At 42.5% G+C, this 23,395-nt stretch overlaps 1 protein-coding gene across 1 annotated transcript in view; it reads left to right on the plus strand.

The window, feature by feature from the left end:
- Positions 1 to 23,395, plus strand: part of LOC126416540 (programmed cell death protein 2) — a gene marked incomplete at its 5' end in the record, with an annotated part of 45,467 nt that continues 22,072 nt past the window's right edge. Inside the window, 3 exon segments of the mRNA XM_050084285.1 lie at positions 1 to 382; positions 466 to 630; positions 16,570 to 16,635. Of these exon segments, the coding sequence (XP_049940242.1) occupies positions 1 to 382; positions 466 to 630; positions 16,570 to 16,635 (613 nt within the window).

A 23,395-nucleotide genomic window follows, 5' to 3' on the forward strand; every position in this document is an offset into this window, starting at 1 on the left:
GATTTAAAGTGTCGGAAGTGCGGGAATCCCTGTATTTTTCTGTGCCAAGTGTACGCCCCTATTGAGGAGCAGGAAAATTGTTTTCATCGTACAATATTCATATTTTTATGTTTGAGTCCTGACTGTTGCGAAAATAACACCAACGTAAATCTCAAAGTTTTTCGGTGTCAGTTGCCACGGAAAAATGCTTTTTACCCCTATGACCCACCAGTGTACGAAGAGAATTGGTGTAAAGAGATATGTGCGAGTACATACTGTAAACTGTGCATCGTATGTGGATGTAAAAGTACGAGTCATTGTGCAAAGTGCAAGAAAGCTAATTACTGTAGTAGGCAGCACCAAGTTTCGGATTGGAAAGCAGGTCACAAAGAAGTATGTGAAGGCAAGTAGTAATTTGGAAAAAAAAAAAAAAAAACCTTCGTTTCCTAAAGAGATAAAATTGTTAATGGACACTCTTTTATACAGAAAACAACGTAGTAGTTGCAAAGAGCGAATTGTTACTACCAGAATTCGAGTTATTGGTGGGGGTGGAGGCCGGTTCTTCCGATTCAAGTAGTTCGTCGCTCAGCGACGAAGAGAACGGAGAGGAGACCCCTACCTCAGTTGACAAAGTTGAAGCCACCTTCCAAGGCAAGTAACCTGGGAATAGTGTTTCATGTCCAATGTAATATGACGGTCATACATTGTTACACGCTTTTCTTTTTTTGTGTTTATTACTATCAGTGCGCCTAATGCGTTACTGTCTTTTTCTGTTGCTATACTTTTCTCGCCATCTACGAAGACAGCGTTTCTAACCGTTGGGTCGGGTGCAGAACAGTGTGTGTAGGGAGGAGGGGGGGGGGGTGTCAACATATCATAAGAGGAGGACGAAGAGACTGTCGCTGGAAACACGCCAGAAAAGTGAAAAAACACAAAAACGGGATTACAGAAGCGTCCGATTCCACCCATCTCCTTTGACCCATGATGCCATCAGTATGGCGGAAATGACCATTCTCAGCGTCTCCAATATGACGCTTATGACGTCACTACATAAACACGACAACAAAAACGTACATACATATAAATACGACAGTAACATCTCCCTCCAAAGATATAATCTAACTAACGTGGCAAGCGCAGGAAACTATGGGTTTTAGGGTGGCGACAAGGTAAATATAAACATAAAAAACGCGCACCACGACCACAAACCCCACAAAACGCCGACAAAAAACGGAAACACAGCACAAAATTCGCACTTACCGCTAGACCCACAAAATCCACAGGAATCTGTAACTTCCCCTTCACCTATGTAGGTCTACCACAGCTGACGATGCCAAAAAACCAAACACCTACATCTTCGATAAATAAAACAAAATTCACAGCACCTCAAAACTCCCACAAAACATCACAACTCGCGGGGGGGGGGGGGGGGGGGGGGGGGGGGGGGGAATGTACCACCAACAAATTCCCGGGCTACACACTAGTTTGGTCACCCCAATAACCCACAGAAAAACCACACACACTCACAAAGAAAAGCACAAACCACCCACAATCTACCAACTCCAGCCCCTGCTCCCTCCCCCCAAACTTAACCCCCCCCCCCCCCCAAAAAAAAAAATCTGCCAACAAGTAAAAACCACGAACTAAACAAAACTCTATCACATATTACAGTTCAAAAACAACTGCAACAAAAAAGATCCTTTGCAACATAATCATGAAATAAGTCCCCCCGCCCTGCAACCCACTCACCTAAATCCACAACCATTACACACAGCCCCCCCCCTTCCCCCCTCGTACCAAACCCCCCTCAACTAACCACCCTTGAACTATACGTCTTACTCACTGCCCTCAGAAAAATACAACAATGCCCAAGAACACTCCCCTGCCAGCAGTACTCATCTAAATGAGATTGCAGGTTAGAATAGTGACACTTCCCACTCTGTACCAGTTATTTAACCGCTCCCCAAAATCCCTCTATTGTATTAGTCATGCCCAGTTTTGTAATTTTTAAACTCTAAACTATGGTTTACAACTATATGATCATAACCCCTCTTCCCCAAAAGCATCTGAAGCTACGCTACTCCCCTCCTCAATATACTCTTCAATTAACCCCACCAATTCTCTCTTAGCACCCCCCCCCCCAAACCCTGAAAACACAATCAGTACACCCCCTCCACCCCCCCCCCCCCAATATAACAATCCCCCACACCTATAAACAACCAGAGACTTACCCCTCCCATATTTCCTCTTCCCAAGCTGTGATTAGTGTATCTCAACCACCACCACCACCCCCAGCACACCCAACTTATCCCTCTACTTCACGTACTGAGAACAACACACTTCGCTACAAAAAGAAAACCAATCTAACACCGTCCTCTCACTCACTCCAGTCTCTTGCGCACCAGAGGACCAATAACAAAAATAGTAAGTCATCAAAACAATCTCTCTCGTGGCCAACCCAGATTTCTTGAACCAGGTACCACATGTAATGGAGCGAGGTTGTCCTTTCGACCCCGCCACATGTACCCATCCCTGGTCCGAGATGCCGGAACTCTTGCCGACCTCATATTTTTTCAGTAGACACTAAATTTGACCATCTCTGCTATCAATCCAAACATCTGCAGAAACAATCAGAGACATTGTGTCCTCCCCCATCTCTGCCCACAACCTTGTGCTATTGAACTGGATCGTCACATCCATACCTAACAAAAGCAGCCACCAATAAATTAAATGTCTTACTGCACCACAAACAGCAAACCAATAACACCTATTGAAAATGCAAACACACACAAAAATGTATAACTCACGGAAAACAATTTCAATCCTTCAGTCACAGACACTGCCAACAACTCCGCTCTACCAAAACAAAAGTTCAAATGAAACCATTACACCACCACAGGGTGCCATTGCACACAGCCACAGGTGAAAGCAGATGGGTGGGATCAGAAGCCTCAGTTGACTGATGCACTGCATTTTTTAACTGTTAAGGTTTGCAGATGATAATCTACCACAGAGCCAAGTAACTGCCACGATATTTTGTGATAACTTTCAGTTTAAATTTATTTAATTTTTTACTCCTGATGATAGATTCTTAGATCTATAACAATTAATTGAAAAGCTGTAGAGTACTGTTCTATCAAAGCAATGCAACTGACGTTTGCAGTGGGTTCTTGTATAAAAGTGATGGATAAGATTTAAGTCCATTACAGTCATAATAATTAATCACCAGTCTATTGCACTAAGCAATAATATCAATACCTCTTTAAAATATGACCAAGACATTGTATGGAAATCATTCAAGAGTGCACGGGTTTGCTCACATTTCGATGAGAAAGTAGAAGACCTCAATGTAGTGTTATGGAAGCTGGTAAAACTGGCATCAGATCTTATTACAGTATCATAGTGGCAGTTTTTAAAGTAAAAGTAAGCCAAAAAGTGGGAAGTTTCAGGTATGATACAGAAATGAGGTTATACATTAGCCATTACTGCAACAACTGTGAATTTCTACAAGATGTGATAATGCAATAGTCATTAACTGCTTAAAAATTGCATGTGGTTGTAAGGCGATAATAGATACAAAACTAGAAATAAACATTTGCATTGGGCAAGAAATTGGAAATGTAGCAAAAATTTATTTAAGTGTGATTATTTAATTAAGGTACTAAAGCTAAGGTCATGGCAGGTATGCTGCTGTTGAGGAAAAGGAAACCATTTCAAACAAATTGTAATTAAAACGTAACAGAATTTGCTGATTAAAACAAAGCTGTTTTAAAATATCGGATGATGATTGGAGGTACATATATACATCCATACTTTGCAAACCACTGTAAGGTGCATGGCAGGGGACCCTGTCATTGTACCACGTTTTAAGATTTCTTCCCATTCCGTTTCCATGTAGGGTGTGGGAAGAATTACTGTGTGCACTGTAATTAGTGTTGTGTTGTCTTGGCTTGTCTTTGTGGTTCCTGTGGGAACAATATGTAGGGAGATATAGAGTATATTTCTCGATTCCTCACCTAATACCAGTTTTTGAACATTTGTAAGTACAGTTTTCAGGGTTGCCACAACAAGGTCTGGAAGTCAAACACAACGAGGTCATTAGAGACGGAGCGCAAGCTCGGGTTAGGGAAGGATTGGGAAGGAAATCGGCCGTGCCCTTTCAAAGGAACCACCCGGCATTTGCCTGAAACGATTTAGGGAAATCACGGAAAACCTAAATCAGGATGGCTGGAGACGGGATTGAACCGTCGTCCTCCCGAATGCGAGTCCAGTGTGCTAACCACTGCGCCACCTCGCTCGGTAGAGAGAGAGAGAGAGAGAGAGAGAGAGAGAGAGAGAGAGAGAGGGAGGGGGGGGCTGGAAAAATCTCGTCTTGTCTCAATAGATGAAATGGTTTGTTTACTGCAGTGTCATTCATTGTCGCTGGCTGGTTGCAGCTGAGTACGTGCGCCACTTCCCTACTCCCTCATGATTATTGCTTCTCCCTTTCCTGCCAGTCCCCTCAGCTTGTAGTCAGTGCTACCACCTCTTATTGCCACTAACCTAGCAGCTGCTGACGAGAGGCAGGTAGTTATGAGGAATGGTTTGTTTGGATCTGGTTTTCAGAGATGTTGACACAGCAGCTGAAGACAGTGGTCATGTGTGCATGAGTTGTGTCTGAGTGATTGTGTAACTGTGTGTCTGCTCTCGTTTTCTGACAAAAACTGGCTGGAATTTTAGTTGTGAGAGTTGATTGTCTTTTCTACATGCCTGCCTGTGGCTCGGCAATCATCTTTATGGTGAGTTGCTACCTATCCTCACTATTATTGATTCTCAGAGTGTTTGAATAAGTTATCTGTTACACGGATTGATCACTGTGGTCATACTTCATCAACATGCTGTCTGTGGCTTATGAATAGCTGGCCACATGACTGGATTTCTGTGACAGGTCAAAACCACAGATCATTTCTGTGGGTATCTGTAATGGATTGGCCCTGATCTGAAGCCATTCAGTTCCCACTAATGAGCAGGACCTGCTCGTCAGATGTAGTCTCACTGATCTGCCCGCAGGTCGGGTCTGTTTGTGTGTGGCATAATGCACCGGATTTGCGTGGTTTATCCACGGACCAACGACTGCGGTGCTCCTGAGCAGGCTATAGGCCATGGGTGCTGGATTTCAGTGATTGTGACTCTCACTGCCATTATGTTGCACAGTGTGGCGTTTTATAGAAATTTTATTTGTTCAGTACAGTTTGGCACTTCAAAAATAGCTTATATGTTAGAAAGTATGGATTATAAGAAGAAGAAAGTTGTCAGTCGCTGGTGGTTTCTACGCTATGTGACATATATTTTTCAAAAGAAAAATCACACAAAACCTGAAAAATAGTAGATATAATGAACATAGTAGAACCAACATTTTAGTGGCAGTCACCTACAGTGTTGGTTTACACAATTTTTCCCCAACTTATAAACTTCTTTCAAGAGGTCTGCTTTTTTTCTGAGGTTATTTCTTAAATCAGTGAAGGTATTTTAAACCCGTCTTTTTGACGCCAAGGAATTGCATATTTTTGTCACCAAATGTGTTTCGTTTTATTAAAATAAAATAACATTAGTGGTCTTAATGAAACACACGTACCAGTTGGCTTGCTTTCTCCATCGAAAAACAGTTCATCACAAATGATGTTGATGATAGTACTTCAGTTTTTGCTCTCATCAGGAAATGCATCTGCTTGCAAGCTTTTTAAGATATTTCCTTGTTTGCACTGTTGTTTCTTGTACTGTAGCTGCTAAGACAGATTGTCAACTTACGTCTTAACTTACCCTTGAACTCTCATAATTTGGGAAGAAAAATGCTAAAACTTGTGTGGAAATCAGAAAAATATCAGGATATTTCACTTGACAAAACTTGTGGCAACCCTGAGTTTTGCTGGATTGTTGACGTCTACCTTCAACATCTGCCTGTTCTAGTCTTTGAGCATTTCCATAACCCTCTTCCGTGGGTGTAAGAAACCTTCGTGCTGCTGTTATTTGTGATGGTGTGTTTAATATTGCTTGGTTAGGGTCGCATACATTTTAGCAACAGGCTTAATCTAGGACTGTTTTGTAAGCAATCTGTGTTAAGTAATTTATAGGTATTATTTGATTTGAATGCACATTGTAGTTTTGATTGCACATTGAACACACATTGTAACGAGATAGAACTGTAAACGTGAACTTCTGATACAAGAAGTTAAAACTCGAAGTAGGCCTATCCATACTTCCTTCTAGCAAGCGAAAGATACTTTAACAAATAACCCCCAATGGAATCATTCCAGGTGGGGCAGGGGGATGTAGTCCAAAATCTTTTTGCAGGAGAGGATGATGAGACGTTGCCTGAGGTTTGATCATCATGCCTGTCAGCATTCTGTCTCCAGTCACCTGGGGTGACTATTTTCTCTCATATAAAGTGTTAAGTGGTGCTTTGTGCCTGTATTTTTTGTTCAACTATTGTAGCAAATAACCTTATACAAGTCAGTTTCCCCCTGTGGGTTCGGGGGTTAGAATAGGCCCGAGATATTCCTGCCTGTCATAAGAGGCGACTAAAAGGAGTCTCTCACATTTTGGCCCTTTGAGTTCAGGTCCCATTCTATGGTTTGACCTGCCACTTTCAAAATTCTACAGAAGTGCGGGCCATATGGGGAAGGAGGCCTTACGTGGTGCACGAATGTCCTTAGATTCGAACTCCTGAATCTCTTTTCATGGCTTTGCATCTCCATCTGCGAGTCAACTAATTGTGTGAGCACACTTTCCGGGGTATGTCATCTTCTTCCGTTGTCTCCGGTCCTCTTTTGCCCCCATGACAATATTGGATTTCTCTGCACCCAATATTCAGCACGGTAGCCAGTCTGTTGTGGTAGGGCTATCATGTACCCATTTGGTGGTAGCCCCCTGACAACACAGGGATTGCACTGCTGATGCCTGAGCTGTAAACTCCCCATGTATGCCGAGGAGTAGATGCCTGTCTTCTTGGAGCATCAGGACTCTCGGCAACGGCCATCATGCCAGTTGGCCTTTGCTGTGGCTGGGTGGCGCCTGTGGGGAGAGCCCCTAATCAGGGTGGGTGGCATCAGTGCGGATGACCCGCAGTGAAGTGGACTAAGTCGTATCTTGTTGGTGATTGTACGGCACCAGCAGCCTCTAAGAAGGGCAAGATAGAATACAATGCTGACAGGTATGACGCTAAATCGTTTCCCTCCCTTGCTACACAATGAGAGGTATGTAGAGCTACAGAATGGAGATAGCCATATTTGCCTCGGTTTTTAGTCTGTAGCAGAACTGATGGGGACTCTTTTTTTTCTACTGACAAAGCCTCAATTTTTCGTTGAACACCTTGAGGATAAGTTTGAAGAATTGACAGTGCAGTCCAAGATGCGAAATGGCGCGGTCTTGATTCAGACAGCATCCCCAGCCCAATCCCGAGCATTACTCGCCTGTGACAAGCTGGGTAATATACCTGTTTCTGTCACTCCCCATAAAAGCCTCAACAAGGTCCAGGGGATTATTTTCCATTGTGACCACCTCGAGCAGTCTGACAACGAGCTCCTCGCCAATTTAGAATGGCAGGGTGTTCATTTCATCTGGCAGGTCTACTGGGGACCCAGAGGCAACAGGGTTGCTACCGGTGCCTTCATCTTGGCCTTTGAGGGTGATTCATTGCCTGAAAATGTCAAGGTGATGGTTTACCGCTGTGATTTTATACCATACATCCCTCCCCCTATGCAGTGCTTTAAGTGCTGGAAGTTTGGGCAAATGTCTACCCACTGCACTTCCAGCACCACATGTCGAGACTACGAACATCTACTGCAACCAGATACTCCATGTGTGCCACCTCCCACTTGCATCAGCTGTGGAGAGCACCACGTCCCCTGCTTGCCAGACTGCCCAGTACTCCCAAAGGAGCAGAAAATTATGGAGTATAAGACCCTGGACCTGTTGACTTACACAGAGGCTAAACGTAAATTCGAAAGATGACACCCCATTCGGTTGGCGTCAACATACGCTGCAGCTACATCACCATTGCCATCCCAAGTGCCTGTGGTTCCTTACTCTGTGCCACTAACAGTGGTCCCTCCGGGCCACCAGAATACATCTGCCCCTTGGTGGTAGGGGGCAAATCTTCCTCTGTTGCTCCCAAAGCACCTACTTTGGGAGCAAGGTCCCTCCAAATGGAGGGAATATCGGTCCCCTCCCCCCTGCCAGAGAAGCAACAGCTTCCTCTGGTTCCTCTTGTGTGGAAGGGGTCCCTTGGGGCCCTCTCTTCCAAGGTCTCCACTAATGCCATGGCAGACACTCGCCAGTGGCTCAAGGAGCCAAAAGCTGCTGAACAAAGAGCTTCATAGTCTTCCTTCGTGCCTGAAGTTGCTTTGGAGAAATCTTCCCAGCAAGCCCCTAAAGAGAAGTGAGAGAGCAAGCATACTAAGTAGTAGTCTGCTAAGAAACAGGACCCTCTTGTGGCCCCAAAACCACCACTCCCTATCAGTTCTGCACTTGAGGATGCAGTGGAGATCTTAGTGTCCCCTGCAGACCTGGATCTCACTGATGCCTCATCCACCATAGAAATGGCTACAAATAATCAATGATAGCAGGTGACCCTAAGGTATAACCTGCCTTCTTGCGCGCTTCATGCCTTCCCGGCCTCACAGTAACGTCATCCTCCAGTGGAATTGCAGCAGTTTTTCCACCACCTGGCTGAGCTATGGCAACTGTTAAGCTTTTCACATGCTTTCTTCAGTGCCCTCCAGGAAACCTGGTTCCCGGCAATGCGGACCCCTCCCCACCGTGGCTATAAGGGATATTACAGGAACCGTAGCAACTATAATAGTGTGTCAGGTGGAGTTTGCGTCTATGTCCTGAACTAAGTATGCAGTGAACCTGTGCCCCTTCAAACCCCTCTTGAAGCTGTGGCTGTCAGGATATGGACGATGCAGGAAATGACTATCTGCAATGTATATCTTCCTCCAGATGATGCAGTACCCTTGAACGCATTGGCTGCACTGATTGATCATCTCTCTAAACCTTTCCTACTTTTTGGAGATTTTAACGCTCAGAACCCCTTGTGGGGTGGCACAGTTCTTACTGGCCGAGGCAGATATGTCGAAAATTTACTGTCACAACTCGACCTGTGCCTCTTAAATACTGGGGCCGCCACACATTTCAGTGTGGCACATGGCACATATTCGGCCATTGATCTCTTGGTTTGCAGTCCTGGCCTTCTCCCATCTATCCACTGGAGAGCACATGACGACCTGTATGGTAGTGACCACTTCCCTATCTTCCTGTCATTGCCTCAGCGTCAGGCCCACAGATGCTTGCCCATATGGGCTTTAAACAAGGCAGACTGGGAAACTTTCACCTCTGCTGTCACTGTTGAATCTCCCCCACATGGTAACATTGATGTGGTGGTTGAGCAGGAAACTACAACGATCGTTCCTGTGGCGGAAAGCGCTATCCTTCATTCTTTAGGGTGCCCCCGGTGAAAGACAGTCCCTTGGTGGTCACTGGAAGTCGCTGAGGCAATTGAGGAGTGTCGGCGAGTTCTACAGCGGCATAAGCAGCACCCTTCCGTGGAGCACCTCATATCCTTTAAACGGCTCCATGCCCACGTTCGCCAGCTTATCAAAAGGTGGAAACAGGAGTGTTGGAAGAGGTATGTGTCGACCATTGGGTGCCATACGTCACCTTCCCAAGACTGGGCAAAGATAAAACAAGTTTTTGGGTGCCAGACCCCAAAAGTGTTCCTGGTGTTAACGTAAATGGCACGTTATCTACCAAAGCAAACGTGATTGCCGAGCACTTTGCTGAGCACTATGCTCGCGCCTCTGCGTTGCAGAATTACCCCCTAGCCTTTCGCACTCTCAGACAGCAGATGGAAGAGAAAGCCCTCTTGTTCACTACACACAACAGTGAACCCTATAATGCCCCATTTACAGAGTGGGACCTCCTCAGTGCCCTTGCACATTGCCCTGACACAGCTCCTGGGCCTGATCGGATCCACAGTCAGATGATTAATCATCTCTTGTCTGACTACAAGCGACATCTCCTCGTGACCTTCAACTGGATCTGGTGCGATGGCGTTTTTCCATCACACTGGCGGGAGAGCATCATCATACCATTGCTCAAACCCAAAAACCCACTTGATGTGGATAACTATTGGCCCATCAGCCTCACCGACATTCTTTGTAAGCTGCCGGAATATAAGGTGTGTCGGCATTTAGGTTGGGTCATGGAGTCATGTGGCCTACTGGCTCCATGCCAGGGCAGCTTCCGCCTGGGCCGCTCTACGACTGATGATCTTGTGCCCTCAAGCCTCCCATCCGAACAGCCTTTTCCAGATGCCAGTACCTTGTTGCTGTCGTTTTTAATTTACAAAAAGCGTATGACACCACCTGGTGACAACATATCCGTGGCACATTATACAAGTGGGATATCCGAGGCCTGCTCCCGATTTTATCTAGAATTTCCTGTCGCTTCATATTTTCCATGTCCAAGTTGGTGCCTCCCATAGTTCCCCCATATCCAGGAGAATGGGGTCCCACAGGGCTCTGTATTGAGCGTATCTCTATTTTTAGTGGCCATTAATGGTCTAGCAGCAGCTGTAGGGCTGTTCATCTCACCCTGTCTGTATGCAGACGACTTCTGCATTTCGTACTGCTCCACCAGCACTGGTGTTGCTGAGCGGCACTTACAGGGAGCCACCCACAAGGCACAGTCATGGGCTCTAGCCCACAGCTTTCAGTTTTGGGAGCCACTTCTGTCTGCATCATTCCGTTCATCAGGAACGAGAACTTTACCTTACTGATGATTCCCTCATTGTAGTGGAGACGTATCGAGTTTTAGGACAGGTTTTTGATGCCCATTTGACTTGGCTTCCTCACGTTCATCAGCTTAAGTGGATGTGCTGGCACCACCTCAATGCCCTCCGCTGCCTGAGCAACACCAACTGCAGCCCTTGTTCAATACCACCTTGACTATGGGAGTCTGGTTTATGGTTTGGCAGCGTCCTCAGCATTGCGTTTACTCAACCCAGTGCACGACTGTGGTGTTCGACTAGCAACGGGAGCTTTTAGGCCGAGTCCGGTGACCAGCATCCTTGCGGAAGTTGGAGTTCCTCCATTGCAGGTTAGGCATGCTCAGCTGCTCACCAGTTACGTTGCACACATTCATAGTTCTCCTGCGCATCCAAATTACGATCTCCTTTTCCCACCCACGGCGCTTCATCTCCCACTTCAGCGGCCCAGGTCAGAGCTTACAATTGCAGTTTGCGTCTGATCCCTTCTATCTGAACTGGAGTCCTTGCCTTTACCACTTATACTCGAAGTCCAACTGCGTACACCTCCATGGTGTACACCTAGCCCGCGGCTTCGCCTGGACCTTTCACGTGGCCCAAAGGACTCAGTTCACCCCGTGGCTCTCCGCTGTCACTTGTCACTTCATCTCTATTCTTGATGTGTACCGAGACCATGAAGTGATTAACACCGTTGGCTCGATGGCTGATGGTCACATCGGCTTTGCGTATGTCCATGGAGGACATATTGAACAGCATTCCTTGCCTGATGACTGCAGTGTTTTCACTGCAGAGCTGGTGGCTATATCTCGTGCTCTTGAGCATATCCATTCATACCCTGGGGAGTTGTTTCTTCTGTGTACTGACTCCTTGAGCAGTCTACAAGCTATCGACCAGTGTTACCCGCGTCGTCCATTGATAGCGACCATCCAGGAGTCCATGTAAGCCCTGGTGCAGTGGTGTTTCTGTGGACCCCAGGACACACAGGAATCCCAGGCAACGAACTTGCTGACAGGCTGGCCAAACAGGTTACACGGAAACCGCTTATGGGGATGAGCATTCCAATAACTGACCTGCATTTGTTTTTACATCACCATTAAGGAGACTACGAATGTGTGGCAGTTCTCCTTGCAGGCCTCTCGCAGAGACTCTGTGGTTCTCTGCTGGCTCCACAGTGGCCACACTCGGGCGACCCACGGCTACCTCCTGCACTCTGAAGACGTGCCTCAGTGTTGATGCAGCGCCCGGTTGTAGTGGCCCATATTCCGGTGCACTGTCCCACTTTGACTGCCCTGCGTCGAAATCTTCAGTTACCGGACTCATTGCTGCCAATTTTATCTGACAATGCCTCTTCGGCTGATTTCGTTTTACATTTTATTCGTGAGGGTGGGTTTTATCATCATTTGATCTAAATTGTAACACATGTCCTTTGTCCCTCTGTGTCCGCCACCCCAGTGCTTTTAGGGTGGAGGTTTTAATATGTTGCAGAGTGGCTGGCTTCTCCTTTTTATTCTCATGGTCAGCCAGCCATGTAATCTGCTTTGTTGTTTTAATCTCTTCTACATGTTTCTTGCATTTCTGTGGTTTTCTTCTCCCCTTTTTTCCATTTAAATGTTTGTTGCCCTTCCAACATTCTTGTGGTTTTTCCTTTCTCTCCAGTTTGTGTTGTCAGTCTTGCTTGTTGTATTCTCACCCTTGTGACATTGTTTTATTCGGAACAAGGGACCGATGACCTAGCTGTTTGGTCCCTTCCCCCATCTTTTAAACCAACCAACTAACACGTCAGTTGCTGACTCGTCACACAGTAATTTGGTGTGATCCTCCATGGGGTTCAGAGGTATTTCAAGCTGTCTAATCTTTGAAGCCATGGAACCTCTTGACCCACTGTGGTCGGGGCATATATTCTGCATCAGTTGCACCTAAAGCTAGAGTTGGCTGTCCCTTTGTGTTTCAGAATCCTCCCACTCCTTCATGTTTAAACAGATACCCAGCTGTCAACTTTCTGCCCTTGGACTGTCTGGCCCAACCTATCAGAGTGACATATTATGTGGTAGTCCTCCATTTTAGAAAGCACTAGCTTCATGTTCTTGGTACCTTGGGGATATCTAAAGATAGGCCAGGACTTGTACGTAATTGAGCAGAAAAGAAGCTTCCTGTCACTTGATGATAGGTTATGATCTTTCATAGCTTCTTGATCTTCTTCTGTTTTTGGACTCATGAGCAATCATAGAGATTGCGTTAAAGTCTCTCTTATTGAATTTGTTGAGAACTTAACCCACACAGTTTGTCAGATCTATCCAGTTAGTGGATTACCAGAGTCACTCAGTTTGAATTATTAACTTTTTTCTTCTTGAAGATATTTTTCTTTTATTGATTGTGACTAAGAATAACTATACCATTCACTCAAACAGCACTTATTAAAATGTCTATGTTCAACAGTTTTCTGGCTAATTTCAGGTTTCAACAGTGGCCATGTTCCTTCAATCCATATTCTGCCATTTTTAGTCTTCTAATACCAGTATCTGTCACTGTCTTCATAACTGGTGCTACTTCTTGAAGCTTTCACATAGATGCCTTCATTTAAGTCACTGTGTAAGAAAGCTGTGACAACAGCTAGGTGATCAGTGTCTAGGTCATGTTCATAAGCCATAGCAAATAAAATACATTAATGAGTTGTACCCTGTATCTGGAACACACATTTCATCATAGTTAAGGCTTTGTTTCTAAGGATGACCTTTTATTATTGGCTCTGCTCTATTATATAAAATGCGGCCTTTCAGATCTTTCTTAGTTTTAAAGATGCATTTTGCTTTTGTTGGTTTCTTGCTCGAAGGGAAACAGGGAGAGTCGCAAGTGTGGTTCCCTTTGTGGGATTGCAGCTTGGGATTTTATTGCCTTCAGCCAATTTTCAGTGTTGTCTCACATCATTGCTTCTTCCAGTGACCAAGGTTCAGAGTCAGCTGACTGTTTAGATGGGCAAGTACTCAAGTTATACAGATTTTTTGCTTTGAAATTCTTGACTTTTGTACTGGCTTGTGTTGTTGCAGTTGCTCATTATCATTTGCATCATCTGGACTAGATACCTCAATGCAGCTAGTATTCATTGAGCTGGGCCTGTAACTTGATGTAGTAGTCTCAAGCTGGACAATCAACTTGGTTCATGTAACTCAGTTTTTTTTTACGCTGTTTAGAAGTATCTTCATAAAGAACATCATCCCTGTTTTTTATGATTCTTCTGCAAATTGGTTAAAAAATCCTGTGTACCTTTGATTCTTCACAGTACCCTACCAATGCACACTAAGTACTACATCTGTCCCATCTTTGCCAGCTGATTTCCCGGAATGTGAACACATGCACTGCTTCAAAAAATTTTGAGATGTCAAAGATTCAGCTTCTTTTTGTCCAAGGTATAGTCCTTCTGCCCAGAACTTATTTGGCAAAATTTCAAGCTGCTGTTCTAATGATGAACAATTTTCAGGTCTGGTTGTCAGATGGGTCTTTAATAACCCTGTTTGTCAGAAGAGGACAGAGGCTTCATAGTCTTGCTTTAGCTTGTCCCATGCTTCTTTAGCTGTACTGGTATCTTGCAGGTGAAACATATATTCAAAGGTGGACAGAGAGTAGAACTTAAGCTCTCTTTGTGTACATTTCAGTTACATTTGTATTTTGCCATTAACTCCATCTCACAACAGTTTGTGTTCTAGGTAAGTTCAAACAGCAAACTGCCACATGCTATAGTTTTCTCTTCCCATCAGATTTTTAATTGGAGGCAGAAAAACCATTCTGATAACAATATAGCTGCTCCAAACTGTCACTCAGTATGCTTGTTTCTATTGGCCACTGGTCCCATCGACTATTATGATGAAGTACTTCAATTTTGTGTACAAATAAATTGTTACAATGAAAATGTGATTAGAGAAACAATACAAGTATGATGAAAATAATAAAACAACTTGTTTCATTATTAAAAATGACACAGTAACGAGAGAAAATAGTGCAAGCATTCATTCAGAGTTCTTTAAATGTTTGTAAACTTCTGAAGATGAATCAGAAACATGGATAAAGAATTATGGAAGTAATTTCATTTTGGAAATATTGTCAGATAAAATGATAAGCAATTTGAGCTATGAAGACAATGTGTCTGGAGAATGTGTTTCAAATCATTAAAGTGAGAGGCATACTAATGCAGAAGGATTTTTCAAATTGTTTACAGAATGTCTGAATGGAAGACAATTCCACAAAATGTGAATCATGCTATAATTTTTCTTCGTCACGAAAGATGACACAGAGAACAGTTAACGATTTATGTCAATCTCTTCTCCATATACATATGTATAAACTACAAGACAGAATTGTTGGCAAGCACTTACCATTGGGAGCCGAAATATGTAGTGCCATCGATAGACAAATAAAAAAGTGTCACACTACCTAATTTTCCTTACTAGTAGTTCTGTCATTGGGGTGGACAGAGAGAGATGATGGGGACTGGTTTAAAAGGGTACAAGGGAGGGCAGGTCACTCAGTTCTCAGGGTAAGGACAGGCCCCACCCCTTGTAGCAGGGTGAGATAGACGAAGATGGAGGGGGGATGTCAGAGAGAGTGGAGGTAAGAGACAATTCCTTGGTGACCACTTTACCTGTTTGTCCAGAGATAAGAACAGAGTGAGAAGTAAAGAAAGATTAAGGGGAATAGAGATGAAGAGTGCAATTAAGAATTAGGGCAGAGGGAGGGTGTTCAAACTTTCCATCGATGATGGAACTGTGGGAACAGTCAAATGGTAAATTGAAAGTAAGAGTGAGTTCATGTCTGACTGCAGTCAAATGATCTTAAATTTTAATTTAACATAAAATTATTAAAATGAAGTGGAAGATCATTTAATAGTGGTCTGAGCCAAATTTATTTTTACTCTCAACAAGGGGGGTGGGGGATGTCAGTGAAGAGGGTTGGAATGTGAGGACATGTTGCAGGGTAAGTTCCCATATCCAAAGTTTGGGAGAAGCTAGTATTGGATGGGAGCATACAAATGTTGTGTGTCATGTAGCAGTAGCTGGCACTCAGGTGCTTTGAGACATTGTGCAGAACAACGGGACTGTATGTGACCAAGACAGAACAGTTCTCCTTTTGTGTGAACAGCCAGCTTAATGGCTCTCATGCATACATTAAATGGTGTGCAGTGGACACAGTTTAGCTGATAGATAATGTGTTGTTTCACAAGTTACTATGCCTTTGGTATTGTGGGATCTTAAAAGTGGTGGAGCTGGAGTTGGTTGTAGTGTGCAGATGTCCAGGGCAAGTTTCATATTGATGATGATTTGAAACATATCCAATATCGTCTTGTGGTCAGATTAATTTTTACTGTGAATCCAACACTTATGTTGTTGATGAACGCAACTCAAATGCATTGGCATACTCTGGGAGAAATTAGAATGTCAAGCTCAAATTTACAGCATACTGTTGGACATAACACACTGTTACAGTAAGCAGCATTTTACAGGGGTGCATGTGCATATACAGACACTGACCTACCTGCCTGTACTGTGCTCTTGAACTTTGGCAATCTGTCAAACTCACCTGTAGGGCAACTGTTGCCATCCAACATGTGGATTCTGTCTACTTAAGTTTCCAGCACAAGCACACTTGGGGAATTTTACTACAATCACAAATAAAGAGAAACTAATTCTTGTAAAAGTTATCTGTATTGTGGAGGCCCAGTGTCCTCAAAGTAAGTAGTTGTACATTCGTAATTACATTGAACCAAAATAAAAAATGATGCTTTTCCAAATTTACAGAGATTGCTCAAATGAGAGTGGCGCAAAGGCTACACATGGAACTTCACTCACATAAGAATTTGTTTTGTAAGTACCACACCACAGCTAATCTATGTTGGGGGATATGCAGTTAATGCTCTTTGCCACATGAGACTTATCACATTTTGGCAGGACTGTTTAATGATACTTTACACATACCATAATCTTTACTGATTAACTACTTGTATCTAAGTCTCAGCAGTTTGTAACCAGCAGAAATATGCTTAAAACACAGTCTTAAATATCACTGCTTGTTTGACTTTACTTAGACAACATTACCAGCACAGTATGTGCACAAGCAAAGCTCATTGTGCAACCATGACAGAGTGACATTTGGCACATGTCTATCTGGTCCAGATGCCAAGCAGCATCTAACAATTGTGTATCACCCCACTTTCCTGATTCTTGCTGGCCATAATGTCAGTTAAAAAATATTAATTCTGCTTGTGCCTGTATCATTATCCTTGATTTACTGACATGGGATCAAATTCTAAGCTTTACTAACTAAAACAGGAAGTTCTCTAGTATCTGCTACAATAAAATGTGAGGTGGACTATTTTTCCTTTGGGCTGGGCCCACCTAAGGACACAGGAACGTAAATGAAGGAATGTCTGCCACTGTAAACTGCATCTTAACTTTTGCTTCAGGTTCTTTTTCTGTGTCCCTGCATTTACTCTCCAACTTTCCAGACCCCACCGCCTTCGCTTGCCATGCTTACTGGCAATACTTAAGGCTGCCACCTCTGGTACTCCCAAATGTGCTCTCTGGCCTCCTCACACTCCAGCCTCCTCAGAGTTAATTCTGATAGGCTTACTGAATTAAAACTCAAATATCTCCATATATACTCAGATCATAATGGTGTTTTCACCATTCTTAGTGTAATAAAAAATGCTACATCAGTTAATATGTTTTTCTTCTAATTATTTTCTTAATTATCATGTGTAATTGTTTAATTTGTTAATCATTGATTTTTGCAATCACTGTGTTATGACTGGACACTGCTATGTCTCAACCTGCACAGGGATCAGGATAATGGTTTGGAAATGTCACAGTGTTTGGCTAGGGTGTTATGGAGGTTAGATAACTGATGAAAGGTGGCAACAGGTGCTTTGGGGAAGATAGGAGATGGAGGACCTCTTTTCAAGACTTGACTTGTGAAAGTCATAGCATAGATGGAATAAATTATTGAGGTACTCAGGGTCTGGGTGGTACTTGGTTGACAAGGGGTGTGTTTCCGAGTTTCTTGGGGTGGAAATATATTACATGTATGTATATATGTACAAAGTAATCAAGAAATAATTACCATAATTATAATTTAAGTAGATTAGCCATAGTCATAATTTGTTGTTAACAACTATGCAGAAGCAGCCAGTAATGCTTGCCCCTGGCTGTTAATGTATTACTAGAGTCGTTCCTCATCCCTGAACGTTCTGCTTCATGATATGCATTATTGAGCCCCCTGCATATCGCTCACATAGGGATTGTGAGGATATTTTTGAAATAATTACAGCTTGCACAGAGACATTCAGTCAGTCATTCTCCCCACTGGAATGGGATGGAACCCTAATAAGTGTTACAATGGGACGTACCCTCTGCATACACTTCATGGTGGTTTGCAAAGTATAGATGTAGATCTATAACAAGTAATAGTAGTAGTAGTAGTAGTAGTAGTTTATTTGTTCATTAATAATGTTCTACAATGATATAATATCCAGCAAGTTCATACAATTTTTAGGTAGCTACATAATTTGCTTATACATTAGCGTCACATACAGAAATTCAAGAACATTTTTTTTTAACCTTTTCACTCCTGTGGAAAAGTTAACTCATGTTCTGTTGCTCCCCAAGTGCTATGGACATGTTTCAGTGCATACATCTGATGTTTTAACACACACAACTGAATTTCTGCACCATTCTTTCAGTAGCTATTCAGAGTTCCAGCTGCATAGTTTGCATGTGCATCTGCATTTGCTGCTGTGATCACTTGTTGCAGATTTTGACTTCACCTTGTGTGTTTTCATCAGACTTAATTTTGCATTCTTTTGCCCATGAGAGAAATGTCAGATTACCATGCACTAATGGAAATATCCTGGAGACAGTAGGTGTGAATTTTCACATGTCTGTAGCAGTGATTAATCTTCAGCAGAATCTGGAATTATTAGTTCTCAGCATTCTATGCACATCGGCTGGTACAGCACACCAGTTTGATGCTTCTGCAAGAGGTGCTGTCGACAATTGTTCAGGATCTGAATTAGAAAGTGACAGCAAAATGTTTTGGGAAAGAGCATCCCTTAGTGACACTTTTGATTGGAAACAAACAAATTTCCAACCATTAAAGTATGTGTTTGATGACTTGACTTTAGGACATAAATGTCAACTGGTTAATGTCATAAGCGTTCTGTCAGTTTTAGGATTCTGTACCTCTGTCGGTAAAAACAGAATCCTTATAAGCTCACTTTGTTGTATGTCTACGTGTCTGTCAAGAACCATTTTTCTCAGGAGGGGTAGACGTATCAAGTTGAAATTTACATCGCATACTGGTATATATTCCCTTAACAGGTAAAAAAATATGAGCTGCCAAGTCAATACAATCAAAAGATTTATGCCACATGTTTTGATACTCACAAACTTTCACCAAAACCCATAGGTACTTCCCTATGACCTACAATCATGAAATTTGGCAATAAGCAAGGATTCATAGCATAAATAAAGGAAGAATACAGAAACTGTTTATGTGTAATTATCACATAAAATTATGCATATTTTTTGTTCGTTGTTATCTGACTGACTGACTGACTGTCTGTCTGTCTGTCTGTCTGTCCCTCTGTCCCTGTTTTAAGATCCCATTTTCTCAGGAATTACAATAGCAAATGCTACGTTACACAAAAAATTTAAACTTAAAATTAAAACATTCTTGAATGTCTTGGAACTTCCGGGACTGGTAACTTGCTGGTATCGATATCGATAACAGGCAAAAATTGTCAAGATCGTCAATTCCTGGGATTGATGATCAATCTATATAAACAATTACATTTGTGTGGATTCCTCAGAGTGCAAGTCCTACTCGTGTTTGACCAATTTCATTATGACGTTTCTGTCAGAAGATCTGTTGCTGTTTATAGCAGATGAAACGAATTGATTTTATGTATACACCAGCACAAATACTCCAGAATATGTGTATATCTCAACTGCCGAAATGGAAAGATACTGCATTCGAGGAACTTTATTGTTTTGTTGCTATTTGATTAGTTAAAAAACTGGAACTAACTGGTGATTGCATTGGTCCAGTTTACAGTGAAATTATGTCCTGAAATCATTTTATTTTACTTTTGACAATGCTGCAGTTTAATGACACTGTGGGTACTGGAGGTAACTGTTTAAAATTTGTGGTGTAGTCTATAAAGTTCATAAGACGTTTCACAGTACATTTATCCCACATCAGAAATCTTGCATTGATGAGTATCGTATTGTAGAAATGTTGATTATCTTTTAAACAATTTATTCTATCCAAGCAATGTTGATTCAGAGTAAACACATTTGTGCTCTATGATTGTCAGACTGGTTACAATTTGGATTTCCTTGTATATACAGAAGCAACAACAGAAATTGGGTTCTACAACTTAGGGAAAAGTGGCAATATAGGGGTTACACTAATGAGACTATAGATGAAACAGGACATAGCTTTGTGTGTCAAATTGGTATTCCATCCCAGACCTATTCTTTTGGTTTTACAGCCACGGAACAGCAGCATGTGGCGCTCTCCTTACAAATAGATGTAGCGTGCCAAAATTACAGAGGAAATTGAAACAAGGAGAAATCAGGTTTGTCAACTGATAAGATGCTTGCTATGAAGTGGTGCAATAAAAAAGGAATATGGATGTTGTCAGTATCCAAAATAATACAAATGATTGAAACAGGAAAGATTGATAGTAATATTGGTGAAAGAAATTGAGAAACCCCTATGTAGTGTAGATTATAACTTTATTATGGGTGCAATTGACTGTTGTGGCAGTCAACAGAGCTAAGTAGGATCAGTACATAAGATTGTGAAATGTTATAAAAGTAATTTTTTTACATCCTGGATTAGAGCATTTTAAATGCTCAAGATCTTCACAGATCGATTACAGGGCAGAAAAGGCACTCAGAGATTCACCTCTCTTGTTTTAGGGAAACACTTGGAAAAATAGGCAACAGAACGGAAAAAAGCTGATAGAGGAAGGAGTACCAGTAATGAGAATCCACTACATTTTACAGGCAGGCCTTTTTTAGATGTTGTTGTGGGTCAAAATTCAAAGAAAAGTATGCTAATGCATAGATGAGTAGTTTGGATGAAGTAGAAAGTGCACTAGGAAATCAGATAACACGGCAAAACTTGCAGTGTACCATTACGTGTTGTTACCTGTTTCAAGCTTTACCACGCAAAGAAGCATCACTAATCATTGAGAGCTAAACCCAATGATTGAAATTTACACTTCTGGATGAATTATTTTAAAAAAGAAAAAATACAAGAAACAAAAAAAATGTACAAAAAGGACAACACAAAAACTATTTTTAACTTTTCCAGTGATGGTACAAATCCTGGATCAAAAAGGATGGAAAATAGGTACAGTGGGTGTAAAAAAAAAATTCATACATTTCACTGGCGGAAAACAGACTGTATGTTTCCGATGCTAAAATATCTATTCTGCATGTGACATAAATGCACAGGATTCATTCCACCAGTTAAATAAAAACTGAAAATGTTAATCACTTTATTATGTCATGAAATTATTCCAACACGACAGAAAATTAAATATGGGTACTCTGATTTTTTTGACTGTGGAAGTTGTGTATGAATGCAAACACGGTTTGAAAATGCATACTGAGTATTGTAAAAAATATTGAAACAATTAAATTTCCTACTTTGGAGCATTTCTCCAAATGATGAAATATGCTGGCAAGAAACAGACTTGCTGTTCCAGATGATGCTGCATATTTTCCTTGTTCATGATTAATTAACAACAGCATTCATAGGGCCAGTGAAACAAAATCTGTACATACTCTTCTGCTTACAATTTGCTAAAATTATCCCCACATAACAGAAACAATGATATTTGAGTATCAAGATCTTTGATCATGAGAGGTGCATAGGGATGTCAAAAAGAATTGAAAATAAAAGCTATTTAAACACTTAAAGATTCAGAGTTTGAAGTAACTCTCCAGACATTGTATGCTGGCAACAGATAGATGAGTCTTCATGTGCAACAATATATATTCCATGCCTGAAGTAACTGTACTGCATACGTAGTGCCAGCTAATAAAAAATAGTGAAGATTTGTCTCTTCACTATTTGATAAATGTTTCAGTGTAAATGAAAGATTTTGTATTCAAGAACACTGATTTTTGTCCTTGAAGTTTTTGTGGGAAAAATTAATTTTTTTATGTACTTGAAACTTTTTCATGTACATCAAAAGTGTCTTACAGCAAGCACTTCATTTTCTTTGCGAACTTTTGTGAATGAACTATTATGCTACCATGCACTAAGAGCACAGATGAACTGGAGAGATTGGATGTACGGATTGTACAACGCATAACTTGCAATGTCCAAAATATTCAGCACAGCGCCAGAAGGCCGTCGCAGGCAATTCAGCATACATGAAGCAGTTCTTGAGGCAGGGTGTGGGTGCACGTGCAGGTACTCATGTTATGGAGAAATTCTAAATGTACAACAGTGAAAAATTCAGGATGGAATAATGACAGTATTATGAAAAGCGTAAGAGACCTACTCACCATATAGCAGAGATGCTGAGTCGCAGACAGGCACCACGAACAGTCTATCAAACAAGTAAGTGTTTGGTCACAAAGGCTTTCATTGGAATTAGACAACATATACATCCACTCACGCATTTGCAGCTCTCACTCTCATGACCACTGTCTCTGGCTGCCGAGGCTTGACTGTGAGTAGCAGTGCATGATGAGAGAAGCGCTGTGAGTGGTGGGAGTAAGGAGGTGGCAGGGGCAGGATGGGGGAGTGATAGCATGGTAGAGGTGGAGGGACAGAAAGTTCTGCTTGTGGAGCACACAGGGACATAGTGGAGAGGAGGTAGGACACCTAGGTACAGTTTGAAGGTTAGAGGGAGGGGGGGGGGGGGGCAGTGGAAAAGGAGAGAAGTAAATAGACTGTGTGTGAGTTGGTAGAACAGGGGGCTGTGTAGTGCTGAAATGGCAACAGGGAAGGCGATATAGGTGGGTAAACAATGACAAGTTAAATTAGGGCCAGGAGAGGTATGGGAATGTGGGATATACTGCAAGGAGAGTTCCCATGTGCATTGTTCAGAGCAGCTGGTGTTGGCTGGAAGGATCCAGATGATACAGGCTGTGAAGCAGTCATTGAAATAGAATGTTGTGAGGACAGTGTGCTTAGCAACTGAGTGGTCCAGCTGTTTCTTGGACACAGTTTATCGGTGGCCATTTATGCGGACAGACAGGTTGTTGGTGGTCAAGCCCAGGTAGAATGCAGCAAAGTGATCGCAGCTTAGCTTGTAGATCACATGACTGGTTTGACAGGAAGCTCTGCCTTTGATGGGATAGGTGATGTTTGTGACTGGACTGGAGTAGCTGGTGGTGATGGGACGATGTATGGGACAGATCTTGCATATAGGTCTATTACAGGGGTATGACCCATTAGGCAAGAGCTTGCGTACAGGGGTTGTGTATGGCTGGATGAGGATATTGTGTAATTTAGGTGGGCAGCGGAATACCACTGTGACAGGGGTGGGAAGGATACTGGATAGGAGATTTCTCATTTCAGGGCACGACAATAGGTAGT

Source organism: Schistocerca serialis, chromosome 8, assembly GCF_023864345.2.
Source record: "Schistocerca serialis cubense isolate TAMUIC-IGC-003099 chromosome 8, iqSchSeri2.2, whole genome shotgun sequence".
Lineage (NCBI taxonomy): Eukaryota > Metazoa > Arthropoda > Insecta > Orthoptera > Acrididae > Schistocerca > Schistocerca serialis.